Here is a 25,684-nt window from a genome sequence, read left to right as displayed (position 1 = left end):
CTTGAACCCATAAGAATAAGGGTCAGGATCCAATGTAGGGACCAAGGTCCCAGCTGAAGTCGAAATCGGCTTCGAGTGACACCGCACCGGATCAGTGTCGGAGTCAGAGATAAGTATAGGATCGACGTTGCCTGCTGGCCCAGGCGGCGTCAGTAGCATCAACACCAGAACCGTCATCGGGGAAGCTCACAGTGGTACAACTGATACCGGTTTGGATCCGGAAGCAGATTCCTGAGTGCCCCTTGGAGCTGAGGCTGAAGCCACCGGCGCGCAACCCTGTGTGGTCCCAAGGCTCCTCAACAGGGCTAGACTGATGAAAGATGAGGCGCATGGCATGTTAAATTCCTTTCATTGGGCAGGGGTGGCTCCAGCTCCCGAAAACTCGAGGAGGTGTGGCGCTGACGCAGAAACAGGCTCATAAGACAGAGGCCTTGAGTGATGACACTCCTCCTGCATCTCGTCATCCGACCAACAGGGTGAAGTCGAAGAACGCTTGTGCTTCGACTTCTTGTGCTTACCCAAATGTCAAGACGATTTTGAGTGGGACAAAGAGGAGTGGTGATGGCTCTGCAAGCGGTCTTGGGACCTTTCTCTTGACCCAAAGTAATGTGGAGCCAGACACTGGGCTGCGAGCAGCTTTAGGGACCACTCCTTCTAAGCCTTCAGGTTCATGGGCAAGCAGTTGGAGCATGACTTTGGGTCATGGTCACGCTCCAAGCAGCACAAACACACCAAATGCAGATCTGTCACTGACATCATGCGGTGACAGGAGTCACAGGGCTTGAAGCCGGTCTTCCTTGATGACATCTCAATGCACCAGAAGTCAAAAACTTTGACAAAAGTTAAAAGGGCAGTCAATAGCGACTGTAAGGGTAGCTCTCTCAGGATCTGCGTGTAGCATAATGTGGAAAGAAAAAAACTGACAGCGCGCCGGGGTGGCGCCTATATACATCCCGCAATGTCTTGTCCGACGCCAATGACAGGCGCTGAGTTGACCAACGCCACGTAAGGGTACTGCTCAAAGAAAATTCTCCACATCCAGACTGATGCCCGGGGCAAATTCTAAGAAAAGGAATCTGCTGGAATCTGCAACTGGAAGTCTCTATCAGATAACATTTAGTTGAGAATGCAACTTCGGAAATGCGGTTCAAGCCCTTTTACTCTTGCATCTGGGTGGTGATAATGCGCTGCTTCATGACTTCCTAGACTCTCCAAACACTTGCACTTCTTAAGGGCATTCCATGTGCCACAGCAAAAATCATCCAGGGTGTGCGGAAATATGATCACATCATCCCCATTCTGACAGAACTGCATTGGCTTTCCCTACCAGTGCACAGCATTTCCAGAACCAGCTGCATCATTCACGTAGCCATTGCGATAAGAACCATTGCTTATCTTGCAGACAAGATCACCATCTCTGGGGGTTCTAGGAACACCGCAGCCTGGACACCAGACTTCATACTATTAAGTGTGGAAAAAACAAAAAAAATAAGGCAACAGGCCTTTTCCATCTGTGTGCCATGGGGGTGGGAAAACACTCCCATATCCATAAGAACTCCCCCAACGCTGTTCCAGTTTAGGAAAGAGTTGAAGTCTCACCTATTTAAAGAACACAATTAAAATGGATTAACCATTCAAAATCAGCTACCTCTCCTGTCACTCATTGACTTTATGAATGTCTTTGATGTTGTACAATGCCTTTTGGTTACATTTACGCTACAGAAATACCACATCCATACCATAAACATACATCTAGGTTTTGCCCATTGCTCTCTTTTCCTTCGTTTTCTATCCAATCATAGTGCTCTTTGTTTACCCTTGAAGAGGTTACCCTTCTACCTACCTTTCAAACACCACATTTTTTATTATTGACATTTACAGATCACGTATTTTTTTTTATTGCTTTTGGGATTGGGATAAAAAAACGTCACAGTTTATTTAATATTGACACTTGTTTTTAAAAGGATGCGTTGTCCCTGTTTTGAAAGTACATCACATTGAGGAGTAACGAAAATTATAGTAAACTGTCAAATTAAGTATGGACATTGTGCTAGACAAAACAATTCCATATATTAGCAATGGATTAAATTACACCAGCTGTTATTTTACAAAATGGTTTAATGAACATAGGCATGCCTAATATAACTAACAACACAATTACTGAAAATTATTTTGTACAATTGTCAATACTATACAAAAGCTTTAGGATTTATCTAAATACATGGTCCTCGGTGCATAATTATTTAAACAAATCAGTGTCACAATAAAAAATATAGTCGGTAAGACCGAGTCGACATATTCTTATGAAACACTATTCCAGCAGTAATGTAGGTGTATATATATATATGTATATATACACACATATGCATACAGATGAAAACATACATAAATAAATATGCATGTATCTACACAGACAACTATATATGTATAGATATATATCTATACATGTGTACATCTGTGAACAACAAAAAAATGTTCTTGCATATTAGGTCTGTTGGGAAAATGTAACTACAAATTAAATTGATCAAAAGTCTTCAGCAGTACTAATAATGTAACTATTTTGAAATTACAGTATAAAACAGTTTGTAATCCAGTTATAGTTGACTCTCAAGAAGCTTTGCGTGTTTCTTTCGTTCGTCAGTTGACTTCTTTCTTGCATTGACAGCAAAAACTTTGGCAATTAGGTACAATGAGAAAATGTTTAACTAAGTTCCAGGATTAGTACAGCATACTGTCTGTGTGCGTGTGCAGTACACCAAGGCTCAGAGGTTCATGAAAATTGGTTCCAAGAGGAAAAAGTGCATGTATCCTGCACAAATAGCCTATAAACCGTCGGTGCAATCATTCACAGCAGAGTATTTTCTTTCTCCATTGTGCACACAACTCTGATGGCAGAATGTGCTATTTTTGGCAAGAAACAATATTGTGTAAACTGCAGGGTTCGGGATGCTGGGTCCATGCAAATTCTGGTTGACAAGCTGCTACCTGATGTTATTTGAGGATGAATACTGATTTTGCTTTTGCTGAAGAAGTTCTGTAATTGCCAGGAGCTTCTTAAGTACATGCTGTCAAAAAGGAAAACAGTAGTTAAAGTAGAAATTTAAGAGAAAAACATGAATATACGTCCTGCACACAAAAAATAAATAAAAATGCAGATGATATTTTGCTATGGGCCCATTTTTATCAAGAAGTGGACAATTAATACAGTACAGCGATCACAATATGATTCAGGGAAAATTAGAGAAATGTAATAACAACATCTAATGAAAAGGTAGCTACAGCTACGAATCCAAAAGTATTCTGGCTTATAAATGTTTCAAAACGGCAGTGTGGGGCTATCCAGTAAAATGTAAGGAAGTTGTGTTTTTCTTTGTCCTATATAAGCCAACTTATTTGAGACTATTGAAGGAATAAACTGAACAAAATCACAAATTCCTCCAGGACGAAGTCAAAATCTTTTGTCTATTGAAGGTGGGCTACCACTAATGCCATATCATTAGCAACATGCTTGGAACCCACTCTGAAGGTGTTTAAGCGTCTTGTGATTCAACTGCACTGGTACATGAAATTACGCACATTGCAGGTGTAAAGACACCATCCAGTCTTGCTAGTCTAAAGCCTGCAATATCTGTAACAAGGTGACTCTTTTTAATTCTAACTTCTTCACACGTTAGTATTAGAGGTCCAGAACTGGAATAACTAATAAGTATCTCATGTGGTATAACTAGACAAGTTACTTACCTTCGGTAATGCCTTATGTGGTAGAGACAATATCTAGTTGCAGATTCCTTACCTTAGAATTTCCCCAGATGCCAGTCTCGATCTGGAGATGTTTCTCGAGGAGTACCCCTGAGTGCCGTTGGGTGGCGTCGATCGGCTCAACATCTGTCATTAGCATCGTGAAGAGCACTGACCAATGGTGTGTCAAAACTAGGGCCCTGAAAGGGAATCCTGGTTCCTAGAAATCAGTTTGCAGAGTGGGTAGGATGGGTGGGTCAGTAAGAAATCTGCCACTAGATATTGTCTCTACCAGATAAGGCATTACCTAAGGTAAGTAAGTTATCCATCTGATAGGGACATATAGTTGCAGATTCCCTACCTTAGAACAGATACCCAAGCAATACCATCCCTGGGGGTGGATCTGCAAACTAAGGTCATACCAGAAAGTCCTGCTGGACTGAACGGGCAAAGTGCCCTTCCCTATGGACCGGACTGTCCAGGCAGTAGCATTTAGTAAACGTTTGCAGAGATCCCCACGTTGCTGCCTGATAGATTTCAAGAAATTTCAACTATGAGTGCAAACACAGTGGTTGTAGCTTTAGATCTGGTAGAATGAGCATGCAAATCCTCAGGGGGTTGCTTATTAGCCCGTGTGTAGCACATTGTAACGCAGAGTATGATCCATCTGGAGATGGCTCTCTTCTGCACTGCCCAACCTTTTTTCGCACCCATTCACCGAACAGAGTTGATCATCCATCCCGAACTGTACGGTCAGGGCAGAATGCCAATGCACTTTTTGGGTCCAGTCAGTTGAGTCTCTCCTCTTGGAAGGATGTGGGGGCCGTTAAAAGTAGGAAAGATGATGGATTGGCCTAAAAGGAAGGGAGTATCAACTTTTGGCAGAAAGGAGGCCTAGTGCAAAGCATCACCTTGCCAGGTAAATGGAAAGGTTATGTAGGGCAGCTTAGATGACAATGCATGCAGCTCACTCACCCTGTAGGCAGATGTAATGGCCATAAGGAAGGCTGTTTTCAAAGTGAGAAGCCTGAAATGACAATTGTGGAGAGGCTTGAAGGGACTGCACATCAGGAATGTCAGAACCAAATTCAAATCCCACTGGGGAAGAGTGAATGGGGATAGAGGAACATATGAGTAAGGCCTTTAACAAGCCTATTTAAAGTAAGAGACAAACATGGAAGGCTGATCAGGCAAACGCAAAGAAGCAGAAATGGTAGACCGATAACCTTTGAGAGTACCAATTGAACAGCCTTGCTGGACCAGACAAAGTATAAACAAGAGACCTTCACAAAGAGGGGCAAGAAAGGGGGTCAACAGACTTGTCTGTGCAACATGTCACAAATTTCTTCCAACTACAGGCGTATACCGTTTTGGTGGAAGGACACCTGGCTGCAAAGATAATGTTACAGACTTTGGGCAGAAGGTCAAAAGCTCTCAACTGATGCCACCCAATCTTCATACAAGAAGGCGGAGACTGGGCAGGTTCGGGTGGAGAACCCTCCACTATGGCTACAGCAGAAGATCTTCCCAAAGGGGCAGTCTGATGGGAAGATCGATGGCCATGCTCAGTAGCTCGGGATACCAGACTCTTCGTTCCCAGTCCGGACCCAAAGGGATTATTTAGGCCCTGTCGTTTTTGATCTTCTTGAGAACTCTGGGCCGAAGTGGTATGGGTGGAAAGATGTACAGGAAGCCTGAGTTACACTTGAGACTAAAATCATTGCAGTGATTGCTACCTTGGAAACTCCAACGGGCAAAACAGCTGACATTACACATTCTCTGCGAAGGCAAACAGATATCACCAAAGCACTCCCCACTGCTGATAGAAACCTCGCACCATCTACAGACTGAGATGCCATTCGTTATCGAATAAGCATTTTCAGCTGAGATCATCTGCAATGATGTTCAGAGAGTCCACCAGATGTTGAACCACCAGCGAAATGCCCTGTGCCAACCACATCCTCAGATGCGAAGCCTCTAGACAAAAGGTCCACGACCCCACCCACCCTGCATGTTGCAGTACCACCTTGTGGTGCGGTGTCCGTGAACACCTGCACTACTTTCCCTTTGAGAGAGGGAAGAAATGCTTTCAATGCTAGTCTGATCACCTGGTTGGATCTCCAATAGATTGATGTGGAGTCAGGACTCCGCTGAGACAAGATGCCTTTGATCTCCGCCTCTACTAGCTGGCCACCCCATTCCACGAGTGACGTATCTGTCACTACTGTCAGATCTGGTTGGGGAAGGGAGAGAGGGATTTGTCTCTGGCACAATTGCTGTTCGTTAGCCACCACTGCAGATCTCATGCAGCTCCCTCCAAGATCTGTACCACATCGGAAAGATTCCCCTGATGCTGCGGCCCCTGGAACTTCAGGTCCACTGCAGATCCGGCATATGCCATCTGTCATCTGTCATGTTTCACCAGCAGGATGCATGAGGCCATGAAGACCAGCAGCCTCAGAATCATTCTCACCAAAATCCAGGATAGAGGCTGAAACATAGGTATCATCGTCTGAATAACCTGGACTCACTGCTCGGGAGGATAAGCCTGAAACTGCCCTTTGTCCAGAACAGATCCAATGAAAGGGAGCATTGGAGAGGAAAACAGGTCTGAATTCGGCACCTTTATAGTAAACCCCAGTGAATGCAGGAGGTCTGCTGTAGTCTGAAAGTGGGAGACAGCCTGGGACGAGCCCGCCTTCAACAGCCAGTAGTCGAGATAGGGGAAGACTGAAACCCCTTGTAGGAAGCCGGCTCTTTATGTAGTGGACCATAATGAGGTACATTGTGCAAAGAGTCCAGGCAATCCACAGAGGTATCACAGAGGAACAAATGACATTCCAAATGCTCTTTTTTTGGGTAGTGTGGTTGAGCAGTTAGGCATATCAGAGCGTAGTGCTAAGCATAAAAGGTACACACTCATGCAGTGAGACACACTTAATAAAGAAGTCCGACACCAATTTATAAAAATAACACATACTTTTATATACATTTAGATACCAAGATCATCCGCATAAGGTGAGTACTATTTGAGTTATTCATTTTTTACAGCTTTCAAAAGTTGACATTTTTCAGGAAGCTGCAATGCAATCATAAGGAGGAAATAAAGACGGCAATCCAGGTAGAGTACAATGACTTAAGGGACCAATCTCCTGGACTTAAGGAGGTTTTAGGGCAAAGTCCAATAAATCAATCAGTTTTTATAAAGCGCAACTACTCACACGTAAGGGTCTCAAGGTGCTGGTGGTGGGTCTGGGCCTCATTCTAACAGCCATGTCTTGAGGTTCTTCCTGAAGATGGTGAGTGATGGGCTTGGTCTCAGGTGCATGGGTAGGTTGTTCCAGCTCTTGGCTACGAGGTAGGTGAAAGATCTTCCTCCAGCAGTGGTTTTCCAGATGCGTGGAATGGTGGCTAGTACCTGCTGGGTGGATCGGAGGGGTTATGGAAACAGATGCGATGATTCAGGTAGGCCGGTCCGATGTTGAAGGGCCTTGTAGGTGTGGGTGAGTAGTCTGAATCTGATTCACTTCTCCACCGGCAGCCAATGGAGGAGTCTCAGGTGTTGGGAGATGTGTTCCTGGTGGGTAAGGTTCAGGACGGACCTGGGGGTGACGTTTTGGATGAGTTGTAGATTCCTGATGTTCTTTGTCGCAGTGCCGGCGTAGAGTGTGTTGCCGTAGTCAAGATTACTTGTGACTAGGACGTGGGTTACTATCTTGCAGCAGTCGTCCGGGATCCATCTGAAGATTTTGCCGAGTTTGCGGAGGGTGTGCTAGCAGAAAGAGGTGACTACGTTTACCTGTTGGGTCATTGATAGGGAGGAGTAGAGGATGATTCCCAGGTTGTGGGCATCATCAGTCGGAGTAGGTGGGACGCTGAGCGATGCGGGCCACCAGGAGTCATCCCAGGCTGAAGTGGAGTTTCCGAAGGTGTTGAGCTCGGTCTTGTCTGAGTTGCGCTTGAGTCAGCTCTCCCTCATCCAGGCGGTGACAGCTTTCATTCTGGTATGAAAGTTCCTCTTAGCTTTGTCCAGGTCCTCTGTTCGGGATATGATGAGTTGTGAGTCATCAACGTATGACACGATGTTCATTCCGTAGCCTCTGACAATGGCTGCATGCGGGGCCATGTAGATGTTGAACAGCGTTGTGCTCAGGGAGGATCCCTGAGGGACTTCACAGCTGACTTCTGTTGGTTTGGATATGAAGGGTGGGAGCCTGAGTCTGTGTTCTTCTGGTGAGGAAGGAGTGAATCCATTGCAAGGCTTTTCTGCAGATTCCTGCTTCGTGGAGTATGATGCATAAGGCGCTATAGGAGATCGTGTCGAAGGCTGCTGAGAATTCGAGGAGTATGAGTGCTGCGGTGTGGCCACGGTCGAGGAGTCTGCGGATGTCATTGTGGCTGCAATAAGAGCTGTCTCCGTGCTAAGGTTGCTGCAGAAGCCAGACTGGGAGGTATCCAGAAAGTTGTTGTCTTCGATGAATTGTTGCAGCTGTGAGTTTATGGCTTTTTCCAGGACTTTGGCTAGGTAGAGTAGTAGCGAGATGGGCCAGAAATTCTTTAACTCCGATGGGTCGGCTTTGGGTCTCTTCAGGAGAAGGCGGACTTTGCAGTGTTTCCAATCATGAGGTAGGTGGCTGTTTTGCTAGAGCAGTTCAGTGTCTTGCGGAGTTCGGAGGCGATGGACGCACCTGCTCTGTTTATGATATGGTGAGGACAGGGGTCTGTGGAAGCTCCAGAGTGAATGCTGTTCATGATGATTTTAGTCTCTTCTGTGGTGAGAGTGGACCAGCTGTGGACAGTTTGGGTGGGATCTGGGGGGCTGGGTCGGTCGTATGTTCTGATGCTGGGCGGGTTCTGCGGGAGGAAGCTGTCACAGATGTCCTTAATCTTGCGGTGGAAGAAGGTGGCCAGTTTGTCGCAGAGGTCTTGAGATGGGAGGATGTTGGTGGATTTGGAGGGAGGATTGGTTAATTTGTTGATTACGGTGAAGAGTTCTCTTGTTTTGTGCGGGGAGGTGTTGATGCGGTCCCAGAGTGCGGCTTTTTTTGCATTCTTGATGCGTCTGTGACGGGTGGCAGTGGTGGCTCTGAAGGAGGCGAGGTCTTCGCTGGTTGTGCTGTTTCCCCATTTCTTCTCTAGGCGCCTGCAAGTGCGCCTGGATTGTTGGAATTCGGTGGTGAAATACCTGGCATGCACTTGACTGAAGTTGTTCGGAAGGGGCTAAGGAGTTGGCACACTCGGTAATCCAGGCGTTGAGGTTGCGTGCTGCAGTGTTGGTGTCGTCAGTGGGGGGCAAGGGTGATTTGGCAAGGGTTGTGGTGAGTTGCTCATCTATGATTTCATTCTATTTTCTGTGGGGGGGCAAGGCCACACCAACAGATCACCTTGGGGAGCTCTGGTGCATACAGGTGCAGAAGTGTGTTACGGCATTGAGGTGTCTCACTCAAGTCTATGGGCACTGGTGTGGTTACATATAGTTGCTGCAGGGATGGACTAGAAGAACAGTCCAGGGAAAACCACAGGGGGGCTCGACCAGTGAGGTCTTCGGGAACATGGGGACACCTTTGGTCCGGTCCACTCCTCCCTTGGTTGCAGGGTGAGATTGCAGGGGTATCTTCTGGCATCTGGATCAGCACTGGAGTTCCTCGCGGTTACAGGTGGGCCTGCAGAAACACTCTGCAGGTGTAGACTAGGGGTCCAGTCTGACCCAGCCAACAAGTGGGCTCAGGTCTCACGAGATGGGGAGACGTGGGGACACCCTTGTTTCTCCTCCTCTGGGTCCGCGGCCTAATGGGTGCACAGGTGTCCAAGGGTCTCAGGTTTTGCTTCCGGGTCACTCGCGGTTGCAGTGGTGTTCTGCAGAAACAGTCTGCAGACGCTGTTGTCCAGTCCACAGTGGGTGAGTACAAGGTGGGCTTTTCTTTGGGAGGGCCTGGGGAACATGCTGACACCACTGACTCACTTCAACATGGGCTAGGTGGCTCGGGTGCAGTGGTGATGTCAGGCGTTGGGTTTTTGGCAGTCCCGGTCCTCTCAGTTCTTTCTTGGGTGCATGCGGATGCAGGGGAGTAGCTCCTCTACTCCAAGGGAGTTCCTCCTGTCGACTGGCGAAGCACTGGCAGCTCTCCCATTGCTTGGAAGCTGCAGCGGCAGGACAGGTCAGTTGTTCCTCCAGGGTCTTGTGCAGCAGGCAGGTCAGCAGGGATGGCGCCAAGTCAGTCAGTCTTGGGTCCAGCAGTCTTTGTGTCCGCATCTTTCTTTTGTGCCCAAGAAACATCTGAGAATCTCGTATCATGGGGTCCCCTAAATACTCAATATAGAGGGTGTTAAGGGGAGTGAAGGGTTGTAGCCAATGGGCCACTTACTCTGGGGGTCACTACACCCCCTACATAACCACTTCCTTTGGGGAGTGGGCATCACCCTGTCCAGAGTCCCTAATTTCTACAACATGCAAGATGGCATAATGTTTTAAGTTGTGTTCACTTCAAGCTGGCCACCCCAGGGGTGTGCCCAGTCTGGACGTGTGACAGGCCTCCTGCATAGCTAATTTTCCCACCTGTCCAGGTGCCTGATAGGCCCTGAGACAAGGGAGTTGGCATCTTTTTCTGAGGAAGGCAGTTCTTCGAAGCACCTACCTTGGAATGCAGAGCATTGTGTGGGAAGGGGTGGGTAAAACCCCAGCCTGGACAGGCTTTTGTTTCTGTTTTTTTTGTTTAGTTTTGGGGGGCTGCAACCAGAACCCAGCTCCCTACATCCCTGATCTGCGCAGATGAGTTGTGACCACCACCATCACCTTGGTGAACACCCGAGGGGGTGCAAGTAAGGCCAAAAGGGAGCACAGTAAACTGAAAGTGCTTGGGGCCTACAGTGAACCACAAGTAACATCTGTGGGCAGGCAGGATGGGGATTTGGAAGTATGTGTCATGCAAGTCCAACGCTAACTTACAGTCTCCTGGGTCCAGGGCAAATAGAACCTGAGACACAGTGAGCATTTTGAACTTCTCCTTCTTGAGAAAGAGATTGAGGGACTGAAGTTCTAGGATAGGGTGGAGGCCCATGTCTTTTCAGGGTACCAGAAAGTAGCGGGAATAACAAACGCAATCTACTTCTGGGGCAGGGAACCTCTCTATGGCTCCCTTGGCCAAGAGAGCCGTAACTTCTTCTCAGAGAAATGCTAAGTGATCTTCCGTCATCCGATCATAGGATGGTGGCATGGTTGGGGGAAGAGGGGTAGTCCTGAAGAGGAGGAAGTAGTCCCTTCAGACTCTCTGCAAAACCCACCTGTCTGACATGATGGATTACCAGCAGAACAGGTGATGGCGAATCCTGCATCCAATTGGTCCTTGGTGGGAGAGTCAGACAAGGAAGGTTTGAAGCCAGCTGCAGAGGGGGGACGGTGGACTGGCCAGACCGCTGGCTCCCCAGCCACGCACAGGCTGGGCAGCATGTGCAGCACGGAGGCTGGATGGGAACAGAAGTGGCTAGGTGCCCCTTCCGTAACCACAAAAGGGGCAAAAAGCAGTTTCTTTAAAGCGCTTTGAGCCCCGAGTCTGATTTCTCTTTGAAGAGATGGGTGCCATCAAATGGTATGTCTATAAGATTGGCTTGGACAGCTCCCAAAAAGTCAGACATCCTCAACCAGGCAGCTCAAGGCCACTGTCAAAGCAACCGCCCTGCTCAGCGAGTCAGTCGTGTTCAGTCCACATAGGATAGTGAACTTTGCTGCATCTTTCCATCAGCATCTGCCTGGGAAAGTACAGTCCGGGCCTCCTCCAGGACCTGTGGCAGCACTTCTGCAACCTTATCCCTCAGTGTGCCCAAAAGGCATGCAGTGTTCATGGACTACACTGCCAGGTTGGAAGACGAAAACATCTTCTTCCCAAGTGTATCCAGCCTCTTGTATTTCTTTTCCGGGGGTGTGGAAGGGGAAGCGCCCTGGGAGGTGAAGGTTTGGATAACCAAGCTCTCACGGGTGGGGTACTGCATTTGGAAGCCTAGGTCACCTGGTGCAGGGTGATGGCAGAAGGCAAGTGTCCTGTTCACAGGAGCCGCTGTGCTGGGTTTAGATCAGGTACCGAGTAGGACATCTGTAAGGGCTTCATTAAAGGGGGCAGAGGGGTTCAGATGATGAAGCCCCAGACTGAAGCACCTTTGTCAGGGGGTTAGTCCTGACTGCCACCGAAGGCAGCTCACGGTCCAGGACCTTGGCCGCTCTCCGCAACACCATGAATATGAAGCTCCTTCCTCTGTAGCCACGGTAGAGGGAGAGAGAGCATGTCAGTATCTGGGGAGGTATCCAGTCCACTGGCTTCACCCACGTCCGTATGCCAGTCCATGGGGTCTTGAAGCTTGTATTCTAAAAGCTTCAGTGACCCCTCCTATTCCTCACCGTAATCTTGCCCAAAGGAATAAGGCTCAGGGCTCACCATAGGGGACAAGGCCCGGCATCATACAACTTCCATTCGGCTCCGTATTGGACTCGAAAATGAGGATGGGGATGGCGTCGCCTGGGGGTACGGGCGGCGCTAGGAGCATTGGTACCAATGCCAGGGAAGGTCAAATGGGTATGAACGACATCGGTCCGGATCCAGGAACGGATCCACAGGTGCCTCTCGGCCCGGAACCCGAACAGTGCCTTCCGACTCCGCTGGGCCCAAAGGCCTCCGGCAGAGTCGACTGCCCAAAAATGAGGCGCATGGCCTCATAAAACTCCTAAAGTTAGGCAGGGATCACTCTGGTTCCTGGAAACTCGGAGAGGAACGGAGTTGGTCCTGATGCAGGCTTCACAGAGGGAGGCATAGCTCGGCGACGCTCCCTTGTCTCGTCAGCTGACAGACGAAGGGAAATCGAAGAACATTTCGCTTTCTTTGACTTCTTATACCTTGATGAAAATGGGGGGACTCCACGATCGATCCAGAGCCCTTCCTCTAGAATGAGAATGACCGTACGCGGAGTCGAGCGCCGGGCCACCATCAGCTTTAGGGAAAGCTCCCTCAAGGCCTTCGAATTCATGGCCTGGCACTCGGACCACGACTTTCGGTCGTGGTCACGCTCCAGACACCAAAGGCACATGAAGTGCAATTCCAACATGAACATCGCCCGATAACAGGATACGCAGGGCTTGACCCCTGTCTCCACAAAGACATCCCTCGACACACCAGGTGTTAAACACTTAAAAACAATTGACAAAAAGTGACTAAGGGGTAGCTTTTCCCGACATTCCACGCCAAAGCACGGAGACATGAAGAACACTGGAAATGGTGCGCCAAAACTAAGGCCCTATGGGGGGAATCCCTGTCCCTAAAAATCAGTTTATAAGCGGGGAGGATGGGTATGTCAGTAAGGAATCTTCAACTAGAATATGCCTCTACAAGATAAATTGCTACCGAAGGTAAGTAACTTGCTCATCTGATGCGCCAGACCTAAGGACCTGAAAGGGAAATCCCTGTTCCTAGAAATCAGTTCGCAAGCGGGGAGGATGGGTGGGTCGGTAAGGAATCTGCAACTAGAATATGTCTCTAACAGATATTTTGTTAGCGAAGGTAAGTAACTTGTACATCTGATAGGGAATTCTAGTTGCAGATTCCTTTACTTAGAATAGACACCCAAGCAATACCATCCTTGGTGGTGGGCTGCAAACCAAGATAATACTAGGAAGTTCAGCAGGACCAAACGACCAAAGTAGCTGTCTGTGCAGACCTGACTGTCCAGGCAGTAATGTTTAGTAAACGTGGGCATGGATGCCCACGTTGCTGCCTGGCAGATATCCAGGACAGGAACTCCACATGCTAACTGTGTGGCGGCAGCAGTTGCTCTGGTGGAGTGAGCGTGCAAGCCCTCAAGGGGTTGCTTCTTAGCCAAAGCATAGTTCATTTTGATGCAAAGTAGTACCTATTGTGAGATGGCATGCTTTTGCACAGCCTTCCCTTTCTTCGCACCCACATATCCAAACAAAGAGTTGAAAGTCCACTCGGAAATCATTGGTACGATTGAGATAGAACGCCAATGCTCTTTTTGGATCCAGACAGAGGAGTCTCTCATCTTCAGGGTGCATAAAAATTAGGCAAAGTGATGGATTGGCCTACATGAAAAGATGGAACTACTTTGGGAAGGAAAGAGATCCTGGTACGGAGCACCACTTTGTCATGGAAGTCTGACATAAATGGGGGCTTTGAAGAAAGAGCCTGAAGTTCACTCACTCTGCGAGCACAGGTGATGGCAACAAGAAATGCAATGTTAAGACTAAGGAGCCACAAGGCTCAATTGTGTAACGGCTCAAAGGGAGCACACATCAAATAAGTAAGAACAAGACTGAGGTCCCACTGAGGCATGATAAACGGAGTGGGAGGAAACAAATGGGGGAGACCCTTAAGAAATCTACCCACAATAGGAGACTTAAAAAGAGAAGGTTGGTCTGGCAATGTAAGAAAGGCTGAGAAAGCTGATATGTAACCTTTAAGAGTGCCCAAAGCAGAGCCCTGTCGGGCTATAGAGAGGATGAACAAAAAAAACTCTGATAGAGGAGCAGAGAGGGGGCCAACAGACTGGTTGGTACATCATGCCACAAATTTATGCCAACGATAGGTGTAGAAAAGAGCCACTGTTGCCATGGTTGCTCACCCCCTTTTGTCTAGTGTTGATGCCAACTTTGATTGAAAGTGTGCTGGGATCCTGCGAACCAGGCCCCAGCACCAGTGTTCTTTCCCAAAATCTGTACCTTTGTTTCAACAACTGGCACGCCCCTGGCACACAGTTAAGTCCCTTGTAAAAGGTACCCATGGTACCAAGGGCCCTGTGGCCAGGGAAGGTCCCCAAGGGATGCAGCATGTATTATGCCACCCTCACCAAGCACAAGTACAGTGCCTTTGAAGCTTGTGTGTTCTGGTGGGGAGAAAAAGGCAAAGTCGACATGGCACCCCTCTCAGGGTGCCATGCCCGCAAACCACTGCCTGTGGCATTGGTAAGACACCCCTGTAGCAGGCCTTGCAGCCCTAGGGCAGGGTGCCCTATACCGCAGGTGAGGGCATAGCTGCATGAGCAATATGCCCTTACAGTGTCTAAGTCCATTCTTAGACATTGTAAGTGCAGTGTAGCTATACTGAGTATACAGTCTGGGAGTATGTCATTACGAACTCCACAGCACCATAATGGCTTCACTCAATACTGGGAAGTTTGATTTCAAACATTCCCAGTGCAATAAACACCCACTGATGCCAGTGTCTGATTTACTGACAAATGCACCCAGAGGGCATCTTAGAGATGCACCCTGTACGTTAGCCAAACTGCTAGTGCAGGACTGACTGGTCTGTGCCAGCCTGCCACTTTCAGATGAGTTTCTGACCACATGGGGTAAGAGCCTTTGTGCTCTCTGTGGTCAGAAACAAAGCCTCTCCTGGGTGGAGGTGCTTCACACCTCCCCCCTACAGGAACTGTAACACCTGGCGGTGAGCCTCAAAGGCTCAAGCCTCAGATTACAGTGCCCCAAGGCACTCCAGCTAGTTGAGTTGCCCACACCCCGGTCAAAGCCCACTTTTAGCAGCAAGTCTGTTGGGAAAGTTAGGGAAAACAGAGGTGTGAACACCGCAACCAGGACCTAAGGTGTCCAAAGCTGAGGTGACCCCCTTCCTGCAGAATCCTCCATTTTGGTTTGGAGGACAAGGACCAATAGGATTAGGTTTGTGCCCCCCTCCCCAAAAGGAGTGAGCACAAGGAGGGTGTAGCCACCCTCAGGGACAGTAGCCATTGGCTACTGCCCTCTGACCCCTAAAACGTGGCTAAATCTAGGATTTAAGGACCTCCCTGAACCCAGCTCACCAGATTCCTAGTGACCTGACAAGAAGAAAAAGGATTGCATAGATGAAACCTCCAGCTGAGAAGAAGGAAGATGACAACTGACTTGTCCCCAGCCCTAGCAGCCTGTCTCCTGCTTCAAAGAACGTGCACAAGAAAAGTGACACATCCACGGGACCAGCGACCTCTGCCAAGCTCCAGAGGACTGCCCTGCACCCAAAGGACCAAAAACTCCAGTGGACAGCAGCCCTGTCCAAGAAGAAACCAACAAACAAAGACTCCCGCCTCACTCAGAAGGCTTGAGTCCTGAACACCCTTCGCCCACGCCCTTGTCCTGGAGGCCTAACCAGCTAGAGAGGTTCCCCAGGCGATTCCGAGCAAGTGCCCAACCTGGGCTGACCTCTCCACGACGATGCCTGCAGAGGGAAATCCCAAGGACCCCTTAACCGCAAAAGCTCCAGACGAAGATATCCGATGCCTAAAGACACACTGCGCCCACAGCCCGCCAGGCCTTGGAGAACCCGACCTCTGGTGCAGCTACGTTCAGTAGGCGTCCCTCCTCCCTGTCCAGCCTGTGGTTTGCCCGAGGCGACCCCCTGGACCTCGTCTGCAGCCTCTGAGTGACCCCCGGGGTCCCCTCATAGAGAATCATTGGAGACCCGACATCTTGTTTGCAACCTGCACCCAGCCGCCCCCAGCGCCGCTGAGGATGTATGTTTGGTGCCTACTTGTGCCCCCACCCCAGTGCTCCTCTAAACCCCCCAGGTCTTCCTTCTGAAGACTCGGGTACTTACCTGCCTGCAGATCTGAATCAGAGTGCCCCCAATCTCCATAGGAGCCAATGTTAATTTTGCCTACTCTTTGACCTCTGCACCCGGCAGGCCCCGTGTTGCTGGTGGTGGCTGTTTGGGGTTAACTTGAAGACCTGTTGACTTCCTAACCCCCGGAGACTGGAACTGTAAGTGTTGTACTTACCTATAAAACAATCTAACGTTTCTACCCCTCAGGAACTGTTTCTCAAAATTGCACTGTCAAGTTTTAAAACAGATTATTGCCACTATTTCAAAAACTGTATAGCTAATCGATTTTAAACAAAGTACTATTGATACATGTGTGAAATACGAATCTGTTAAAGTACTTACCTGCAACTTGAATCCTCTGGTTCTAAAAATAAAGAAAATATATTTTGCTATATAAAAAACAATGGTCTGGAGATAAGTTTAGAGTGTGCTTCTTCTATTGTCTGTGTGTGTACAACAAATGCTTTGCACTACCCTCGGATAAGCCTTGCTCGAAGTTTAGTGTGTGCTTCTTCCATTGTCTGTGTGTGTACAACAAATGCGATGCACTACCCTTTGATAAGCCTAACTGCTCAACCACAATAACACAAAAGAGAGCATTAGTATTATCTACTTTAGCCTCTGTTAAGGCTCTTGGGAACCCCTGGACTCTGTGTACACTATATCTTATTTTGATGTAGTATATACAGAGCCAGCTTCCTACAACAGACGTATACCGTTTTGGTGGAGGGATACCTGGCTACCAAGAAAACATCACAGACTTTGGATGGAAGGCCAAAAGCTGTCAACTGCCGCTGCTCAATCTCCATGCATGAAGGCAAAGATTGGACAGGTTCAAGTGGAGGACCCTCCCCTGTTCCTGCGACAGAAGATCCTCCTGTAGAGGCAGTATGACTGGAGGATCTCTGGCCATGCTCAATAGCTCTGGATACCATACTCTCCATGGCCAGTCCGGAGCCACAAGGATTACCTGGGCCCGGTCGTTATTGATCTTCCTCAAAACTCTGGACAGAAGTGGTATAGGCGAGAAGGCGTAAAGGAGGCCTGAGTTCCATTGCGTGTTCTCTGCAGAGGTAAACAGATCTAACCAAGGCTCGTCCCACTGCTGAAAGAGACTTGGCACCACCTCTGGATGTAGACACCACTTCATGACTGACTGACTATGCATTGACAGCTGAGTTTGTCTGCTCTGGCATTCAGAGAGTCCGTCAGATGTTGAACCACCAGAGAAATGCCCCCGGTGTGCCAGCCATGTCCAGAGGTGCAGAACCTCTTGACAAAGGGTACAGGACCCTACTTCGTCTTGTTTGTTGCAGTACAACATGGCGGTAGTGTTGTACGTGAACACCTGCACCACCTTCCCTTTGAGAGAGAGAAGAAATGCTTTTAATGCTAGTCTGATCGCTCAGAGCTCCAAAAGTTTGATGTGGAGTCAGGACTCTGCCGGAGACCATATGCCTCTGATCTTCATCTCCCCCAGATTGCTGCACCATCCCACAAGTGACAAATTGCTACTGTCAGATCTGGTTGGGGAGGGGAGAGGGTTCTGCCTCTGACCCAACTGCTGTTCGTTAGCCACCACTGTACATCTTGTGCAGCTCCCTCCAAGATCAGGACCATGTCTGAGAGATTCCCCTGATGCTGCAACCACTGGAACTTCAGGTCCCACTACAGAGCTGGCATATGCCATCTGGCATGTGTCATCAGCAGGATGATGGAGGCCATGAGGCCCAGCAGCCTCGGAGTCATTGTCACCAAAATCCAGGATAAAGGCTGAAACACCAGTATCATAGCCTGAATATCCTGGACTCGCAAGGAGGATAAGCCTGAAACTGCACTCTGTCCAGAACAGCTCTGATGAAAGGGAGCATCTGAGAGGGAGTCAGGTATGACTTCAGCACGTTTATAGTGAACCCCAGCAAATGCAGGAGGTCTGCCGTACTCTGTAGGTGGAAGGCAACAGCCTGGGGCGAGCCAGCCTTCAACAGGCAGTCGTTGAGATAGGGAAAGACTGAAACCCCTGTTATCCACAGATGAGCTACGACCACTGCGGATCACTGTAAACAGTCTGTGGGCAGCAGGACAGGGGTACAGAAATACATGTCCTGCGCTACCATCCAGTCTTCTGGCTTCAGGACAGATATAACTTGAGCATTTTGAACATTGTCTTCTTGAGAAAGACATTGAGGGACTCAAGGTCTAGGATAGGACGGCAGCTCTGGACTGTTTTGGGTACCCGAAAGTAGCAAGAATAGCAACCAGAATCAACTTTGGGCACAGGAACCTTCTCTATGGCTCCCTTGGCCAAGAGAGCTGTAACTTCCTCTCGGAGGAGTGTCAATTGATCCTCTGTGCGATCACGGGCTAGTGGCATGGATGGAGGGGTAGTCTTGAAGGGGAGAGAGGAGCTCCCTCAGACCATCTGCAAAACCCACCTGTCTGAAATGATGGACAGCCAGCAGGGTAAGTGATGCGAATCCTGTCTTCGACTGGTCCCTGGTGGGGAATTGTCAGACTAGGAAGGTGTGGAGGCAGATGCAGAGGGGCGGGCAATGAATTAGCCAGACCGCTGGCTCCCTGATCCATGAGGGCAGTGAATCCCACGTCCCCAGCCACACAGAGGCTGGGCAGCATGGGCAGGAGTGGTGACTGGAGGGGAAGACATGCCTGGGCACCTCTTCTGTAGCCATGAAAGGGGTGAAAAGCAGACTAAGGGGGACAAGAGGCTGTCGTGAGGCCCAAAGACCTGGTCGTAGCATGAGGATCCTTGAAGCGCTCAAGCAACAGTCTGCTTTCTCACCGAACAGATGGGTGCAATCAAAGGGTATTTCCATTATGTTAGCTTGAACATCCCCAAAATACAAGACGTCCTAAACTAGGCATGGTGCCTCAAAGACACTGTTTAAGCAGCCGTTCTGCCTAGTGAGTCAGTTGTGTCCATTCCACATCAGATCATGAACTGCGCTGCATCTCTCACATCAGCAACTGTTTGGGAAAGTACAGCCCGGGCTTACTCCAGGACTTGTGCAACCGTATCCCACAGAGTGTGGTAATAACAGCCCCAAAAGGCATGAGGTGTTCATAAACAGCAACGCCAAGCGGGTGGAAGAAAACGTCTTCTTCCCAAGTGTGTCCAGTCTCTTGGATTCCCTATCCAGGGATGGGGAAGGGAATGTGCCCTGGGAGGTGGAGTCCTGGATGACCAAGCTCTCAGGGCTGGGGTGTTGCGTTAGGAAACCTGGGTCACCTGGTGCAGGGAGATGACAGCGGGCAACTGTCCTGTTCACAGGAGCCCCTGTGTCTGGTTTGGACCAGGTACCCATTAGGAGATCTGTAAGGGCTTCATTAAAAGGAAGCAGGGGTTCTGAGGAGGAAACCCTAGGTTGAAGCACCTCTGTCAGAAGGTTAGTCCTGACTGCCACTGAAGGCAGCACGAGGTCCAGGACCTCAGCCGCCCTCCGCACCACCAGTGAATATGAAACTCCCTCCTCCGTAGCCATGGAGGGGGGAGACAGCATATGCCAGTTTCTGGAGCGGTATCCAGGCCACTTGGCTTCACCCAGGTCCGTAAGCTAGTCTATGGGGTCTTGAAGCTAGTATTCTAAAGGGTCCAGCAACCGCTCCCCTTCCTCACCATAACCTAGCCCATAGTAATACGCTTCCGGATCAGACATAGGGGGCAAGGCACCTGCCGGTGCCGGAATCGGCATCGTACGACACCCATCCAGCTCAGTGTCAGAGTCACCAATGAGGATGAGGCAGTGTCCCCAGGGGCACAGGCAGCGCTGGTAGCGTCAACGTCGGAACCGGTGACGGGGAAGGTGGAAGTATCATGACCAGAGCCAATTCAGTTCCATGCATGGATCCTTGGGTGCCCCCTGGAGCTTAAGCCGCCGGCCAGGCACATGAAAGGGTCCCTTTTGACTTCGGGGTGCCCGAAGGCGCGTCAGCGGAGTGGGTCTGGCCAAAAATTAGGCATGTGGCCTCATAAAACACTTTTAGCTGGGCAGAGGTTGCTCCCAGAAAGTTGGGGAAAAGCGAAGTCGGCCCTGACACAGGCTCTGCAGTTGGAGGCCTCCCTCAGCGATGCTCCCTCGTCTTGTCGGCCGAGGTGAAGTTGAATATTGCTTCGCCTTCTTCAACTTCTTATGCCTGGACTTTGCCGAACGTCCCGAAGACTTGGGATGAAGAAGAGATTTGCTTGCGGGGGAAGTGGGGAGGGCGGCCTTGAAACTAGTCTTATGAGAAGACATCCCTCGATGCACCTGGAGTGAAAATACTCAAAAAAATCTTTGACAACAGTCAAAAAAAGATCAGTCAAAAAGCGAGTGATGGGTAGCTCTTTCTACGGATCAGTGCTGGCTGGCACGGAAAGTAAAGAACTGATGTCATCGTGCTGGGGTGGTGCCTAATTAGAACCAGTAATTTCTTATCTGGTGCGGATGACTGCTGCAACGGACACAGAGCCGATCAATGCCACCCAATGGCACGCAGGGGTACTGTTAGAGAACAAACTCTGGACCCAGACTGACACATGGGGGGAAATTCTGAGGTAAGGAATTTGCAACTGTCTCTATCAGAAAATAATTTGGTTTGCTACTTTAGGTGGTGTCTGGGTATTCAAGTGTCAGGTCATGTTTTTTTCTTTGGTGGTGTAGGAAAGTAAGATCTTTCTGACATAGTTATCCATACTTTTTGCCTTGTGTCAGTGTGTTTTGCCTGGAGTACACTGGGATCCTGGTAAGCAGGATCCGAGTGTCTGTGTTCTCTCCCCTAAAGTTAGCAGGTAAACAACTTTTACACCCCACAATTGGCATATTAGTGTATCCCTGTATGCCCCTAGTATATGGTACTCAGTGCATTAGCACACCAGGGATCCCCTGCAGCATGTTGTATGCCACCCATGGGAGCCCATGCAAACTGTGACTTCAAGCCTGCAATTGCTGCCTATGTGAAATGGGGCATGCACCTTTCACCCCGGATATAAGGTTCCCCTTATATCCTGGTCACTGCACTCTGACCCTATAAGTCACTCCTAAGGTAGGCCCTCAGTCCTAAGGGTAGATGGGTGGTAATCTTGGTTAGTAGTGACTTTCACTTTCCATTTTTTTTGTATATGGTTTGGCCCCTCCATAGGGGCACATGTTATTTTATGCCTTTACTTACTTGTTTCCAAGTATCATTTTTTATACATATATCCCCAGTGAGGAGATATACTAAAGTTAGTTTAGTGCTTGTGTTTTAATTGAGAATACATTATTTTTCTAACACTGGTGAGGTTTTTTCTTGTGTGTCCATCACTGTGTGGTATTTGCAATTGCTTTACACCCTTCTGGATAAGCCTTAGCTGCTCTCCACAGCTACCTTTTGAGAGCTTTGTTTATTTAGAACCACATACACTATCACTAAGGGTTTCCTGGACTCAGTACAGGGTGCCTCACCTATACGTGTACACCATATACTGAGCCAGCCTCCTACAGGTGGCCCATGTTCAAGGAAATTACTCCACCTCCTACCACATACTAGAGCTTGAACGGAAAATCCTCCAGAAAATGCCCTATTGCAAATTGTATTCCGAGGGGCCTTCAGAACATCTATAGGTGAGAAAATATTTGCACATTTGCATGTGCTGTAGGGCACTGAGTAATAAATTGCTTTCCTGACATCTTTGTATTTTAGATATTTTTACTAATGTTACAGAAAGGAAAAGGTTCCAATGGGCTGTTACTATGTGAAAATGAATTCTATTCACTGTATTTTAGTTCAATAAAACTTGGAATTTCTCACCTGCTGTGCGCCTCGCTCATTGCTGAGTGTTCGAAGGTCATCTGAATACGTAACACACATTTCGTGCAAAGCTGCTAAATCTCGAGGCAAGTCAGTTCGTGTAGGTTCTGTAGTGTCTGGAAGCTCCGGTACATTCTTAAAAAAAGAATACTAAACATCACAACTCCTTGTTTTTTTGTGAATGAGCAATAACATATTACCTTTATATCAATAAAAATACGCTCCTCTCCTACAAACTTGGAACTCCACTGTACATACAGCAAATTAATTTTGAAAACAAAACTATTGCACCAGCACGATACTCTTATGTCAGAACTCCAATTAACTCCTGGGGTTCAAAAAGCTCATCCGTCATTTGCAGAAGTTCTTGCACACCAAGGAAAGATTGGAGTACTGCAGATTCTAAAAAGTAAGTGCTTTTAGTGGAGGCTGAAGGATCATAAACTGCATGATGGTTATTTCTACTACTTCCTTCTTCTACTCCCCTAGGTAATGTTGTGGACAGAATAGCGTGAAAGAAAACAAGCACAACAGGACGTAAGTATACAGGATTATGCAGTACTTCTTGCTCAGATTATTTACCAGTAATTTCCATTTCCTTGGTTTCAACTATAGTATCCTCATACTGTTGCATGTTATCATTGCACGTGATTCTGTTTTGTGCGTTTTACCACTGTCAGCTGCCATACGGTCATTAAAGATGATAAAGGTGCTAACATAATGGACATTGTTCTTGAATTGCTAAACAAAGAATAACTCCACCTACGTGCATGGTCCCGAAAAATCTTTTTAAAGGGAAACCACTTTCCACAAAATATCACCTATCTTAAAGGTAACATTTTCTTGTCTGATAATTTCTGCGGGCATCAGAAAGGCAGAGCTAGGATTAGCGATTTATGAATGTACTTGTTAGCGTCAAGGTCTGTGATGGTCTTTGCTGTACTGATAATCTGATCCAAGGCAAACTGACTACTGGGGTGATGAAGAACAAGTTACTTACCTTTGGTAATGATTTAACTGGCAGAGATATATTCTAGTTGCAGATTTCTTACATTAGAATTTCGCCCAGGAGTCAGATTGGATTCGGAGATTATTCTTGAAGCAGTACCCTTGCGTGCCGTCAGGTGGAGTCTGTCGAATCTGCGTTAGTTGTTGGCGTCGGGTTCCTACACAGGCGCCGGCTTGGCACAGTGATGTCAGTTTCTTTTCAACACTTTTCACGCCAAAGCGCGGAGCCATAAAGAACACTGAAAATGGTGCGCCAGAACTAAGGCCCTGAAAAGGGAATTCCTGTCCCTAGAAATCAGTTCGCAAGCGGGGAGGATGGGTGGGTCGGTAAGGAATCTGCAACTAGAATATGTCTCTACCAGATAAATTGTTACCAAAGGTAAGTAACTTGTTCATCTGATAGAGACTTCTAGTTGCAGATTCCTTACCTTAGAACAGATACCCAAGCAATACCATCCTCGTTGGTGGGCTGTGATCCAAGATCATACTAAAATGTCCTGCAGGACCGAACGACCAAAGTAGCCGTTTCTACGGACCCGATTGTCCAGGCAGTAATGTTTCGTGAACCTGAACCTGTGCTGGGATGCCCACGTTGCTCCCTGCAGATGTCCAGGACTGGAACTATGCGTTCTAACCATGTGGAAGCAGTAGTTGCTCTTGTAGAGTAAGAGCGCAAACCCTCAGGGGGTTGCTTCTTTGCCAAAGCTTAGCACAGGTTGATGCAAAGTAGAACCCATCATGGAATGGTATGCTTCTGCACCGCCTTCCCTTTCTTCACACCCACATATCCAACAAAGAGTTGATTATCCACCCAGAAATCTTTAGTATGATTGAGGCAGAACGTCAATGCTCTTTTTAGAGCCAGACAGTGGAGTCTCTCCTCCTCATTAGACGGATGTGAGGGTGTTTAAAAAGTAGGCAAAGTGATGGTTTGGCCTACATGAAAAGGTGGGACTACTTTGGGAAGGAAAGAGGCCCTCGTACGGAGCACCACTTTGTCATGGAAGACAGACAAAAATGGGCGCTTTGAAGAAAAAGTCTGAAGCTCACTCACTCTGCGAGCAGAAGTGATGGCAACAAGAAATGCAGTATTAAGAGTAAGGAGCCGCAAGGGATAATTGTGTAAAGGCTCAATGGGAGAACACATCAAGTAAGTAAGAACAAGAATGAGGTCCCACTGAGGCATGATAAACTGAGTGGGAGGAAACAAATGGGGGCGTCCCTTAAGGAATCTACCACAATAGGAAACTTAAAAAGAGAAGGTTGGTTTGCCAATCTAAGAGAGGCTGAGACAGTCGTTCTAGAACAAAGATAACGTCACAGACTTCGGTTGGAAGGTCAGAAGCTGTCAACTGCCGCCACTCAATCTCCACACATGAAGATTAAGATTGGACAGGTTCAGGTGGAGGACCGTCCCCTGTTGCTGCAACAGAAGATCCTCCAGAAGGGGCAGCCAGATTAGAGGATCTGTGGCCATGCTCAGTAGCTCTGGATGCCATACTCTCCGTGCCCAGTCCGAAACCACAAAGATTACTTGGGCCCAGTTGTCCTTGATCTTCTTAAGAACTCTGGACAGAAGTGGTATAAGCGGGAAGGCTTAAAGGAGGCCTGAGTTCCACTTGAGACGAAAATTATTGCCAAGCGAGTGCCACCTTGGAAACTCCAACCCGCAAAAGAGCTGACATTGCGCTTTCTCTACGGAGGCGAACAGATCTAACCAAGGCTCTCCCCACTGCTGAACGAGACCTTGCGCCACCTCCGGACGGAGATGCCATTTGTGATCGACTATGCATCGACGGCTGAGTTCACCTGCTCTGGCTTTCAGAGAGCCCCAACTGATGTTGAACCACCTGTGCCATCAGAGCCTCTTGACAATGGGTCGAGGACCCCACTCTGCCCTTTTTGTTGCAGTACCACATGGTAGTAGTGTTGTCAGTGAACACATGCACCACTTTCCCTTTGAGAGAGGGAAGGGATGCTTTCAATGCAAGCCTGATCACCCGGAGCTATAGAGGTTTGACGTGGAGTCTAAACTCCGCCAGAGACCAGAGTACTCTGATCTCCGCCTCTCCCATGTTGCCGCCCTATCCCAGGTGTGACGCATCTGTCACTAATGTAAGATCTGGTTGGGGAAGGGAGAGGGATCTGCCATTGACCCAATCCTGATTCGAAAGCCACTACTGCAGATCTTTCAACGTTCCCTCCAAGATCTGGCCATGTCAGAGAGATTCCCCTGATGCTGTGGTCACTGGAACTTCAAGTCAAAATGCAGAGCCCTCATATGCCATCTAGCATGGGTCACTAGCAGGAAGCAAGAGCCCATGAGGCCCAGCAGCTTTAGAGTCATTCTCACTGAAACCCAGGATAGAGGCTGAAACATCAGAATCATAGCCTGAATATCCTGGACTCGCTTTTCGGGAGGATAGACCCGATACTGCACTGTGTCCAGAACAGCTCTGATGAAAGGGAATGTCTGAGAGGGAGTTAGGTGTGATTTCGGCATGTTTATCGTGAACCCCAGCATGTGCAGAAGGTTTGCCGTAGTCTGAAGGTGGGAGACT

At 48.4% G+C, this 25,684-nt stretch overlaps 1 protein-coding gene across 1 annotated transcript in view; it reads right to left on the bottom strand.

Moving 5' to 3' along the window:
• Positions 1-1,870: 1,870 nt before the first annotated feature.
• Positions 1,871-25,684, bottom strand: part of RASA1 (RAS p21 protein activator 1) — a 700,806-nt gene continuing 676,992 nt past the window's right edge. Inside the window, exons 24-25 of the mRNA XM_069224876.1 lie at positions 22,116-22,250; positions 1,871-3,065 (exon numbers count right to left, since the gene is read on the bottom strand). Of these exons, the coding sequence (XP_069080977.1) occupies positions 2,982-3,065; positions 22,116-22,250 (219 nt within the window). The 3' untranslated portion in view covers positions 1,871-2,981. The remainder of the gene's footprint in view (positions 3,066-22,115; positions 22,251-25,684) is intronic.

The sequence above is a fragment of the Pleurodeles waltl genome, chromosome 1_1 (assembly GCF_031143425.1).
Source record: "Pleurodeles waltl isolate 20211129_DDA chromosome 1_1, aPleWal1.hap1.20221129, whole genome shotgun sequence".
NCBI classification, from domain to species: Eukaryota; Metazoa; Chordata; class Amphibia; order Caudata; family Salamandridae; genus Pleurodeles; species Pleurodeles waltl.
This window is presented reverse-complemented; position numbering and strand designations above follow the sequence as displayed.